Source organism: Equus caballus, chromosome 20 (genome assembly GCF_041296265.1).
Source record: "Equus caballus isolate H_3958 breed thoroughbred chromosome 20, TB-T2T, whole genome shotgun sequence".
Taxonomy (NCBI): domain Eukaryota; kingdom Metazoa; phylum Chordata; class Mammalia; order Perissodactyla; family Equidae; genus Equus; species Equus caballus.
The window spans coordinates 64,494,230-64,507,115 of NC_091703.1; the positions used below are offsets into that span (position 1 = coordinate 64,494,230).

Genomic DNA, 12,886 nt, shown 5'->3' on the forward strand with positions numbered 1-12,886 from the left:
AGCAGAGCGCGCGAACTTAACCGCTCGGCCACGGGGCCGGCCCCCAGAACGTGTAACTTTTACCTATTACCCATTATCATGCTTTCAGAATTTGGAATTTAAACTTTTTTATCACCCTCAAACAGTAAATGATCTCACTAAAGAAATAGGAGATGCTTTATGTCATGAAAAATTGGTATAAAATCAATGTTTTTCTTTAATGTCATAGGATATATCACTTTAAAAAAATAAGATGTAAGCTATAGAGTATGAGTATCTATCTTTAGCTAACTTTGATTGATAACTCATATTTTTTAAAACTATGAGACTGGTGCCACAATGTTTGCAAGTGTAAATAGGCATGGCATTCAGATTTTCTTAAAACTGCATAGGACATGTTCATTACATTCTGTTTTAAAACAGATTACAATTAAAATTTAGCATTAAAAAATCTCTAGTCTGGAAATGAGAAGCCCAGCTTTGCTTTTCACTCTGTGACTTAAAACAAGTTTCCTAAATTCTCTATACTTCTCTTTCCTCATCTGTGAAACTGAGGGGTTGGGATAGATCCGTGCTTCTCAACCCTGGCTCTGCACTAGAGTCATTCTGGGAGCAGTAGAGAAGTAATAATGCCCAGGCCCCACCCTAGGGTTGAATTTTCAGATGTCTCTAGGTAACTTTGATGTACTACAATTGTTGAGAACCAGTGGGCTAGATGATCATTAGGTTTACTTCTAGCAAAACTTTTTAATTTTATGATTCACTGTGTTTTGACATATTAACAGTTGCTAGAGATAAGAGTGTTCTCAGTATTTGCAGTGTCCTGAAAAGTAGAAATTGCCCTCAAAGAATGTTTCAACTCAAAATTGAGAACTTTTTCTCATTTGTACTCCAAAATTTTGTGTACTATGAGAATAACTTACACCAAGAGGCAAATAGGTATCATTCATTTGGGTGTAACATATGCGTTAAAAATGGTATAGGTTCACCTGAGTTTTAGAAATTAATAACTGCTGTGATTGGGAAAGTTACTCCAGTACACATACATTGTAAGGATGGTGTACTTAGAAATTGCGTGTAAATTTTTAAAAAATTTCTGTTGTAGCTATTTTGATTTTGAATAAATGGATCATTAATATCCTAAAAGATGATAAACCTGCTAAAGTATATAGCTTATTCATAATAAGTACTTTATGTAGTGATTTATTATGAAGTAGAATAAACAGTTTTATAAAAGCCTGATTCAAGTGGAATATCTGGTTGTACTGGAGTCTAAAAAGATGCAAGTTTGATTTCTGGAAACAGTTTTGAAATGTGTCACTGTAAGTTTTTGCTATCAGTTTTTTACTAAACAGCTTATTGGAGTGAACAGATAATTTTTTCTTTAATCTTAAATACTAGAGAAATATTCCTACGCTATGTTATTTAAAGTTCCCATGAAATCAAGAACCCAATGACATTCTCAGATCCAAAAATAAATTCTGGAGACTCAGGAAATTGGGGAAAGGTCTCAGTTAAATTTTAAGCTGGGAAGTAATAGATTTTGCATCTTATGTTCTCAGAGAATTCTGTGCTTGTGGGCATGTACTTTTGAATACTTGGGACAAGGAGATTATTTCTTCTTTTAGCCAGCCTAATAATAGGAAGAAGGAGAAGTGATACAGATGACAGCTAACAGCTAACATGAGTGAATGTAGGTGTAACCAACAAAGAACGTGCTGGTTGGATGGGTTTCTGCAGGGCTAGTTATTTTTGAAAAAAAATTATGCCCAGAGAAGACACTAGGAAAAAAAAATATATGTGATTTTCAGTATAATGTGTATGTCTGTGTCATCATTCTGTGCTTGCTTCTGACATCATGTCTGTTATTTTTATTATGCTTTAATGTTCATACATATTTCATTGTATTTGTTTACCCTATTGCTCACAACTTAGACTTAATAACGAAGAATAATTCACAGATATACCGTTAATCATAGCATGTGAAACTATGACTTTGGAAGGCTCATGTGACTGCTGGAATAGTTCACACGTTTAAAACCTTGTTCAGTGCAGATTAGGGAAGTGATTTGCTTCACCTTAGCTCTACCATGTATCAGTTGCTTGACAAGGTCTCCCTGAAATCAATCAGACACGTGTACCACGTTTTCAAAGAGTTTTGTAGAGTAGGAATAAGCTATAAAATGTTTGAAAATACAGGTGACACGTGCTATAGGTTTTGTAATAATAGTGACATGTATGCTAGTGATTTAAAAAACTAGTTCCTAAGAACTAGTTTATGTGTTTTTAAAATATCACGAGGTTTTATGAAACAATAAAGAATTTACCATCAGAATGGCCTCATACTTCTTATTGGTCAACTCTTGGGAGTGACCAAATGTAAAAGTCCGTAGTTACCCCCTCACGTTTCAAGATCTTCTCTCCTACACATCTGCTCCAAATTCTGTTGTTCTCCTATCAGATGCATTATTTTGTGTTTTATATCTTTGTTTTGAGCTGGGAAAAGTGCATCAAGCTGTACTCAGTTACTCATTATTATCCACAAATTTAAACAAAGTCAACAAAGGGTTAATAATTTCAAAGAAAGGTGAGGACAGATGTTACACAGGCTCAAGGTACACGTGAAAGGGGTCCAGTGAGACACAGTTCATGCTTGAAGGGAGTGAAACACTAAAACATGGAGACCAGTGTAACTTACCTCCCAATTTTGCCTGTGGCTGGGCCAGGTCAGCAATGCAATCACTGTACAAAGGAAAGTAAATTGACCTACTTTTCTAAAGATGTCGTATCCATTTTACAGAATCTTCAGATTCTGGAAACATTATATTGAACGTGGACTTCATATCTGACAACCCAAGTTTAGTGATGTTAACGTTTTCTTAAGTAAACAAACTTTCATTACCTGGCTATAAACATATAACTTTGTCTCATATGAGTTCTTATTTACAGTAAAGTTTTTTCCCTGTTAAGATTTTGAATTGGTTTAGTGGTCATAGCCACAGAATGTGAAAAGTTAAGTACTGGACTCCATCTTGAAAGCACAGATACTGCGTTAAAGTACAGCTGCCACCAAGGATGAATAATGCAGATGTTACATTTTAAAACATGTCAGATTCTCCTAAGTGTATCTTTCTTCTTTAAACTTTAATCAGCTAAGATAAATGTTTTTCATTTGGCCTTAACTGTTTGTCACAGGAAGATAAGAGACAGACAGCCAATGAAATAAATTGAAGTGCTGCTATGCTTAGGTAGAATTGTAATTTAATACTGTTGCAATAGTTGAAGCTATAACTGATATATATTTCTTTAAATTTGGCATCGTTGCATGACCACATGAGAAAGAAAGGAGACCTACCAAATTTTGAATTGGCTAATACTTAGAAGTATTTGGGCAAACTTAGGCATAATTTTTATATAGCTCTCCCCAAATACAGTGTATTCCTTCTTAAAAGAAGTTGTAATTAAGAATATTTTGAGTCATGAATATTAACGATATCAATTATGAATATTAAAAAGATGTTGCTTCTAGATTCTAAAAAGGGATAAGTGTGAATTATATTCTGTAGCTCACCTTGAAAGTCCAACTGTCACAGAGAAACCTCTCTCATTGCAATCTCTCAAATAGACTGCATGCATATTTAACCCAATAGCTTTAGGCATTCAGAGACAGAGTAGGTGAAATCTGAGTACCATATCAAAATTAACATCAAGCCTTATGTTATCCTTTTCAAGTTTTAGAGTAAATTTTAGTACAGGTAGTAACTTGGTTTGAAATTTAAAAACACACATACACACAGCTTTGCACACTGGAGAGTTTCCATGCTGGGGGAGGGGAGGTGACAATTGGTGCATTCAGTGTGTAACACGTGTAATGATAATAAAGTTGATTGGTTGAATTCCATAGCTTTTTTCCCCTTTTCATCCTCTTCCTGTAGAGTAGTTCAGCTGGGGGTGGAAGGGCTCTCTCCCATCCTCCCCCCATACTAAGAAGGCGTAGGTTGATACCATTTTTATTGTTCTGCTGGGGTGGGAAATAAACCATATGCTTTAGAATTTTGCATGGCTACACCAAAGAGAAAATTGAAGCAGGCCCTCTTCCCCGCTTCCTACCTGACTTTGGGGTGGGGTTGTTCCTCTAAATATTCTAGCAGACTTGGGGTTAGCTTAATGCTTCTACCCCAGGGCAAAGAGGCGGGTCAGAGGAAGAAATGTCAAGGGCTTCAGAGGCGTGTTGGGCTGAGTGAAGTGTGGAGTGAGAAGCTTGTGTCTGAAACCCACCCCTCCCCTGGATACCATGCAAAGGCAATGAGAGTTGGAACCAGCTGATGCCGCTGCTGCTGCTTCCCGTTTCCAGGGTGAAATTTTCACAGCAGCTAATTCTAAAGGGAGGAAAAATCCCTAACCAGCAGCGGAGAAGATCCTATCACCCAACCCAAGCTATGTAACCTTTCAGGCAAGCTTTTCAGAGAAATCCGCATTTTAAAAGCCAGCATTCACGATCCAAAAATACGGGAAGGGAATCAGAGCTGGTATGAAAATATAAAAAGCCTCTTTACTCTCTGAGTGTTTGAAACGATCCGACGAGCTTTGGAAGTGGCTGCCAACGCTCTGGCGGCTGCTCGTGCTGCCGCCGCCGCCGCCGTTCCTCGCAGAGGGCTGGACAGAGCTAGTCCCGGTTTCAGCACCTCCGGCGCTGGACAGCTCTCTGCACGCCGCACCGCCGCCCGCCTGCTTTTTCCAAACACTCGCTTTGCATTACTGGAGATGCATCTAAATTACGTCCTGTTCAACAACAAGTAGATTTTTTTTTTTCCTGTACGGGAATTACAGTAGACGATTCTCTCAGTTAAACTGCATTTTCTTCTTTACGGATTTGACCGTCAGGCGTATTTACCCCAATCTCCCCCTCTTTGCAGGAACGAGTCTTTGGGAACGTGGTCCACCCAGGGATGTAAAACTGTGCTTACCGATGCATCCCATACGAAATGCTTATGTGATCGTCTCTCTACCTTCGCCATTTTGGCTCAGCAACCTAGAGAAATAGTAAGTAACAAAGGGAAAACACGGCTTTAATGCAAAGGCAGGGACATTGTGGCGAGTGTTTCTCCAGGGGACTGCATTTTAAATGGGGAAATGGAAAATGTTGCAAAGGGGGCAAAATTGGGTTCCTCTCCTCCTTAGCTACAGTAGCTTGGTGAGATGAATTCTAGCTGGTGTGCTGTAACTAAATTCTACTCATTTTTATGTCTTCTAACTTGAAATTTCTGCAGTATAGTTTTGAGGATGTACTCCAATCGTATTACTAATATACTGCAAACTTTCAAATAAAAATAATTGTCCACTTAACCTTTATTTTAGAACTGGAAAGCTGTTCTGGGGGATTTGTGAGGATGCTGTTGGTAGTAGAATGAAGATCCCAGATACTATAGCCAAACATATTGCATATCTGCATTGGATATTGGATTTTCAGTACAGGTTTTCTGGGGGTGTCCTTGGATATTTATTTTTAAAAAATTAAATGAAGTTTTCATGAAAGCATGGACTGTCAGAAACTGTAAAATCATTCCTTGAAAGTATATACATTTGTAAAACTAGTTTCTGAAAAAGATAGCTGTATAAACTGTCCAAAAGAAAAATAATATCCTCATCTAATGTATTTTGAAAAATTATTTCAAAAATTGAAATACTGAAAAATAATTATTAAGATAAATGTGACTTTCTGTCTAAATTTGGCCTAAATATGTATCACTCTTCTTACTTATTTTGATGACAAAAAGTACCTAACATAATTTAATGTACATATCTAAGGTATGGAACACACTTGATCTTAAAGTGTATTTCTTCAAATTTCCAATATGAAAAATACAAAAAACAACAGATTTCATTAGTTAGCATCATGTTAATGTCCAAGGAAAGAAACCTCTCAAGTCAGTGACTGCTTGTAATCTTTATATGTGTTTTAGGAGATATAAGGCTTGTTTTTCAAGGTCATGTATTTAGGGACTGATATTGGGATTGTGAAAATTATCTCTACATATTTTGTTCTTGGGAAAAAAACCCACAAAATATATTCTATGGTCTTGCATTTGAAATTTGATTTTCTTCCATATCCTTAGAGGCCAAACAAGTGAAATTAAATGAGAGAATACTTGACTTAGAACAAAGTTGTCAAAAGTCAGAAAGTTTGAACATTTTTCAATGTCTAAGTACCAGATTTGGGTAACATAATGGGTTGTAAATGAGAGAAACAAGTAAATTTTACCAAAAAACATGTTGTGAAATAACTAAACTATAGTTAGTTGAAGAAAAATGAATACTGATGCTGCTTCAAATTTCAGCTAGAGAAAATTTAACATGTGAATGTAGAAGAAGTTGTAGTTTCAGTTTTTTATTTTAGGAAGCTGTAAGTGGGTAATATGCCATAATCAAGCCTTTAAAACTCTAAGGCAATCATTACTTCACAGTGGGAGAGAGGGAGGAGCTAGAACCAGGCACTTTAGAGGTGGAGAGTATGAGAACAGGGTGGTTACTGGGTAATTATCTGGTAACTATAACAACTAGATTGGCTATTTTTGAGGGTTAGAATAGTTTTGCTGAGTTTAGAAGTGACTTTAACTTATTAAAAACTTCTCTCTCGTTTTTGTTTCTTTTGTTTAATTGGCAGATCATGGAATCCTCTGGTGCACCTTCAGTTACCCTCATAGTAGGCAGTGGCCTTTCTTGCCTGGCCTTGATCACCCTAGCCGTTGTCTACGCAGCATTGTGGAGGTATGTAATCAGTTCATACACTGGGAACTGGATGCCCTGCTATGCAGAGTTAAATCAGGGAAGCTGCTAACCCTCATGTGTCTCCTGTCTTCTTACTTTACTGAAAGAACTATTTTTAGAACAGAGTTATAACTGCTGTGATGGAGCTGTAATAAATGAGCTCAATAATAATAAATAATATATATGTTTATCTTGTCCATGTTTGCTTATGATGAGAAAATAAACAAAACACACACACACTTTTCTTACTAATTCAAATGATGGTAGCCTGAAACAAGTCGCTTACCCCCAAGCATGGTGCTCTTACACCCCAAGTTCAGTCTCCATTTGGTTTCTATTTATCCCACTTGCTAGTGAGCTTGAGAGTTTAATCGGTACAGTCAAATTAATTTCTCTGTTATAGAAATATGGTCTCCAAATTCTTAAGTTTTAAACCCATGCTTTCAGTATGTCCCAGACAATGAGCAAAGTCTTCTGTAGTCTCGATGCACCACCTGAATACCACAATGCTCTAGAAAAGGCCTCTTGGTTGAATGTTTCCAATGAGTCAGATTTTGACAAATTGATTAAAAGAAGCCAGAAATGTATAAAAACAAGGGGAGGTGATTGGAAAATTTTGTTCTACAATATTTGAAATTGCTTCTGCTGGTATTTTATGAAAATTTAGTATTTCTCTAAAATTTATTCTTATTCTCTTAATAGGAGTTAGACCTGTGAGGTTTATTATGTCTGTTCACATATTGGTAACCAGTACATAACCAGATGGCCAAACTTCCTCATGGATTTTTAAAATTTTAAATGTTAAACATTTTTATATCTATTTGATTATTAAAAAATGTTCTAGAAAGTTACTGTATTATAAATAGATAATTACATATTATTTTCTGAATATTTGTAATGTTATAATGGCAAAAGTAGCCAATCCTAGTATTTTACTTACTTTTTACTTAAGATAAAAAACAATTCAGTTGAAAAATTAATTATAATTTAATAAGGAAGTTGATTTAACATCCTTTATTTAAAAGAAATAAATAAAATAAGATATCTATAAATATTTATAAATAAAAGAAATCTATATAAAAGAAAGTCATTGTTCTCCATTATGTTTTATGCACTTTTGAGGGTAAGAATTAATTGTCCAGGATATTAAATTGTCAAGTATAGTGAAATTTTCATGTACTATACAAAAATAAAATATGTGTACATTCTTGCTCCCTTGGCGCTGGTACATGGTGGAGTTTCTTCCTTCCTGTGAGGGAGTTATCTGGCAGTGAAATACTGACAAAGTGAGACAATCTGATAAAGTATGGCCAATCCCATGAAATGAAAGAAATGCTTGGTTTGGCATGGCATTGTAGGCAGAGAATCCAGGGTCCAGGCCTTAGTCGAGTGGGCATTGTCTTGGTAATGCAAGAGCAAGATGGACAAAGGCTGAGAAGAAGATGACTTTCTCTTCCACAATTGCCTGAAAGGCACTTCTCAGAAAATGAGACAGTGTTTGAAGGCCAGGATACTAGGCAATCACAATAGCACCATAATTCACGCTTACTGAAGTATCTAGAGCTAAGTGAGCTCCATTTCTCAGCATTTAGGTTTCAGGCACCGATTCCGCCTTCTCTTCACCCCTCAGTACAAATAGCTAACACTAACACAAACACTGCCAGTGTAAATGATATATAAAATTTATCAAGGAAGTACAGGATTAATTTTCCATAATAAAGTTTTCTTTAATCCAGAATATCCAGGAAAATCACCTATTACAATAGTTTTCTAGGAATTACCAAGACACCTGAAAGGATCTATCAAAACTTAACATGAAACTGAGAAGTATAGAAGAGAGTACCGAGAAACAATGTAAATGTGGATTCATAACAGTTGGTGGCCATCAACTCATTGCTATTACAAGTGGAAGAGTTGGAGTAATTTTAATAGTTTGGTAGAAATTTCAAGACTCGTAAATTATTAAGTGAATCTTATAGCATGACAACAAGTGAATGCATTTTATAAACATTAAATTTGCTTTGTAACATTACTGTGTAATACTCGTGTTAGGATCCTATTGCCTTTTTTCTAATTAAAAAGTTTAAAGTTTTTGATTTTCTAATGTTTTGTAAAATGTACAAACATCAGAATTATTTTATATGTAATGTACTATTTTGAAATCTTATGGTGTCCCATGTAGTTCGTTAGAAATGCTCATCAAAAAATTAATACACTACGTTTTCTCTCCATCTACACATACGGTCTGTAGAGTAATATCATTACATCAAAGCAACTGAGCCTGTCCTTTTAATCCATATATTGAAATGATGCATTCACAAATTTTGTTTAAAATATCAAGCGCATTTATAAAAAGTTTTGAAAGTTGGGACATTTTATAGCAATTTTTAAGGCTATGCTGTGACTCAACATGAATGAAAGTGGAAACATCTGAAGACTCTTCAGGGTGGTCAGTCTGAGTTTTTTATTACCATGATTTTCCTATTTACAGAGTAAATAATATCACTGAAACTCTAATAATGTCAACTCTGTGTTTGTGCTGTCATGGGAGCCATTAGCATCATATAAAGGGTCAATTTAGTCCAACCCTTAAACTTTTTATGTTACATCCTCCACCCACAAAAAAGAAACAACTTAATATTTGAAGTTGTCTTCAGCATCCCAGCGTGTGGTTTCTTCTCTGTTTAGATGCTGGTGATGCAGGGACAATGTTAAGTAACTCTTGAGGCCATTTTGCATTGACAATCGACTTAGGTTGGTCCTATTTGGGTTTGGTTTGTGAGGAAAGGAAATTTCTTTTATATTAAAAAAAAATTGCTTTTCGCATTTTGTTTCTACTCCTGTTTTTGTATTGCCTTCTTTTCTTAAATATGTGATGGAATATGGAGCTTCTTCCTAAATATTCCTCAAAGACAGACAGAGAGAGAGAAATTTGATAGATTTTACCTTCCAAAGAGTGCTTCCCCATCTCTGGCACCCCTTGTAATGCTGCATGGGAAAGCCCACACCTGCTGGGGGAAGTGATTGCATGTTCCCACACACATGGAACAGTCTCAGACACACAGCAAGTACAAGTGTGTCTTTTTGTTACTTTCACTAAGTGATTTACCACAGGGTGTACAGCAAAGCAAAATAGCTGTTACCCTTTCAGGGTAAATAGCTGGCAGAACATTTGATTCTGAGCAGTTTTCTCCATGGCTAACATTTTTGATGCACTTAAAAATGGTATAACAGACTATATACAAACACTTCTTCATAAGGGTAAGATATGGCATACATCAAGTAATCTTCCAGCCTAATGATGAAATACCATTTGTGGATTGGATTAGTGTTTGGAGATAAAGATTCAGTTTCTTTTTTCTTTCTTTGGAACAATTATTCAGGAAAATAAAAATATAAAGAGTAATAGCCTGACTACATAAAGATACTTGAGTGGATGGAACGGTGGATGAGAGTGTTCATGGTTTCATGAAAGGCGTGGCATCTTTCTAGTAAACAAGGGAACACTTCAGAATCTGGGTGGAGTTTTCTTTTGGGTTCTTAGAATTTCTATTGATTGATTTATACAATAATTAACATAGTATATACGCACACATATATAGAGGTAATTATACGAATTGATATATTTCCAAGAAATTTTATATTTCTAGTATAAAAGGATTTATACTGATAACAGATGCACAACTTAAGCTCTATTGGAAATGCCATGTTGTCCACATGAATGTCTCAAGACAAAAATAACTCTGAAGGACTCTTGGACATGCCATGTCACTATAAAACTGGGTCGTTAAGAATAATCTTTATTTAAAAGAACTGTTTTTCATGTTTTTTCCCCCTGTAAAGGCTGCGTTTTAGCATTTCTTTTCTGGATGCATTCCACCAATTTGCATAATACAGAATCTTTCATCTCTCCGTTGAATTTTAAAGTTGGGCACTCTTTCTCTCTCTGGCTAGGTACATACGCTCTGAGAGGTCCATAATTCTAATTAACTTCTGCCTGTCTATCATCTCATCCAACATCCTCATACTGGTTGGACAGACTCAGACACATAATAAGGTATGACTGGCAATTATTCTGATTCTCTTTGTTTGTTTATGTTTTGACGTAAAGACGGTTATTGATAATCTAAATATTCTAGAAAAAACGGGGAACTTCCGACAACATTATTTTTAAAAACAAAATTAGTTTTCTGGTTTCTGAATAAAAATTTTGCCTATTCCAGTCCAGAAGTACATTCCGTTGGCTTAATTTCCTGGGGATTGAGAAGCTGTTTATAATAGAAAAAATATGTGTTTGTTAAACATTATATCAAAGCTCCATGAGTTCAAAGCCTTGGAACATCAAAAGCACAAATTTTGATTCATTATCCTAATTGTAACAGGATTGCCTGTGTTTGGGTCTAATTTTCTAACATTCCTAAAAGTCAACTATAAATTGCTTACAAGAGGCACACAGCTCTTGAAAATCCACCCAGAAAATGTCTATAGGCAGTAATCGAAGAGAATGTTAGGTGAAAGCAACTCTAGTTTTTATGCCTTTTAAAAAATTCTACTTAAGCACAAAGTATTTTGATATTTAACCAACATGGCAGTTCTCTGACTGCATAGTCACTTTCAGCAGAATGTCATAGTTTAGGTCCTACTTATAGGAATTGACTTGCATTAAATGACCATGGTTTTTCCAACAATGACTGTCAGCTCTCTTTACTAAACTACTCTGAAATACCTTCCAAGAAACTCATAATAGCAACCTTCAATTAACCTACCCCAACCTCAAAGGAATTCTGTTAAAGACTACTTTGATAATATTTGTCAATCAATTCAGGCCTGTTCTTTTCTCAAATTTTAATTTTGAAATGCTAAAGCCAATAATTGAAATTTTTGTCCATAAGCTGTCATTTTAAAAAAGCAAATGCACGTTTAAGTAGGTTCTTTTGATATATTAGATACTTGTAGGATATGTATCAATGTCAAGGATTATGAATAGTCTGTTATTTTGCTAACCTACGTTCTTAAAACTGCTGATTCCCACCCAGAGAATTTGGGATCTGGGTAGGGCTGAGGTTTAGGCTTAGGTGATTGTGACGAAGATTTCTTCTTGAACCATTGCCCCAGGCCAGGGCGAGGACCCCAGGGGGAGATCACTAACCCCAAAGTTCTAAAAGGACAAAACAAAAGCGGTAACAACCCAATGAAGGGCCCTGTAGAATAGAAAAACACTTGCATACGTTGAAGTGTTTCGTTTTTTTGCCGTTTATTTCTTATGTCTTTTCTTCTTAAGAAAAAAAGATGAGGCACTATAAAGTCTATTAAAATATATATCAGGTCCACTCATGACTATTTAACATAAGTTTAAAAAAGAAATACATGGGAAAAGGAAAAACAGAGGAAGAAAGGAGAAAGATCGAAGGTGAGGGAGATGCAGTCAGAATTGGGAGAGGAGAAAGAAATGTGCAAAATAATGGGCAGAGAAGAAAATGAAGCTAAACACAGGCGCCCACGAGCTGGGAAAGAAAGGAAAGCAAGGAGGAAGTGAGGGGAAAAGGAGTGGAGATGGAGAGAAGGTGGGACTGTCAGCCCTACGAATTATTGAATGACTCCTCTCCCCCTTCCCTTCTTGGCTCTTTACCCGGGCAGGGCAAGGCTTCCGATCGCTTAGAAATGTTCATTCACTTGTTAATATCTATTGACAATTCTTTACCTGTTTGTTCTTGAAGCTCCATGCAGAAAAGGAGTCTTTCTTCTGAAGTAGAAACTATGTGTTGGTCTGGGAATGAGAAAAAAATCAAGCTGAAGTTAGCTTGAACCCATAGTTTTTCCCACCAAAGCTTCCCTTCATGTCATTTTTTTACCTTCCAAACACCCTTGAGTGATGTCCCTCATTAGAATATGGAAAACTGCATGATCTTCAGTGGGAAATATGCTTTTAAAAGTGTTTCATTCTGAGTGGCAAAGTTTTTACAAGTTCTGAGCCAAATGGTAGAATAGTAGAATTTTCTGCAGGGTTTACTATATGTTGGAGCGGTTATTGTCTAAGTCATTGCTGTCCAATAGAAATATAATGCAAGCCACATATGTAACTGTAATATTTTAGCAGCCACATTAAAAAAAGTAAAAAGAAACAAGTGAAATTCATTTT

At 35.9% G+C, this 12,886-nt stretch overlaps 1 protein-coding gene across 8 annotated transcripts in view; it reads left to right on the plus strand.

Moving 5' to 3' along the window:
- The window catches only part of ADGRB3 (adhesion G protein-coupled receptor B3), a 645,078-nt gene that overhangs the window by 503,283 nt on the left and 128,909 nt on the right, over positions 1-12,886 (plus strand). For all 8 annotated transcript variants that reach the window (XM_014734522.3, XM_023625136.2, XM_070244801.1 and 5 more), the window contains 3 exons: positions 4,896-5,022; positions 6,644-6,747; positions 10,702-10,804. In XM_014734522.3, the coding sequence (XP_014590008.1) occupies positions 4,896-5,022; positions 6,644-6,747; positions 10,702-10,804 (334 nt within the window). The remainder of the gene's footprint in view (positions 1-4,895; positions 5,023-6,643; positions 6,748-10,701; positions 10,805-12,886) is intronic.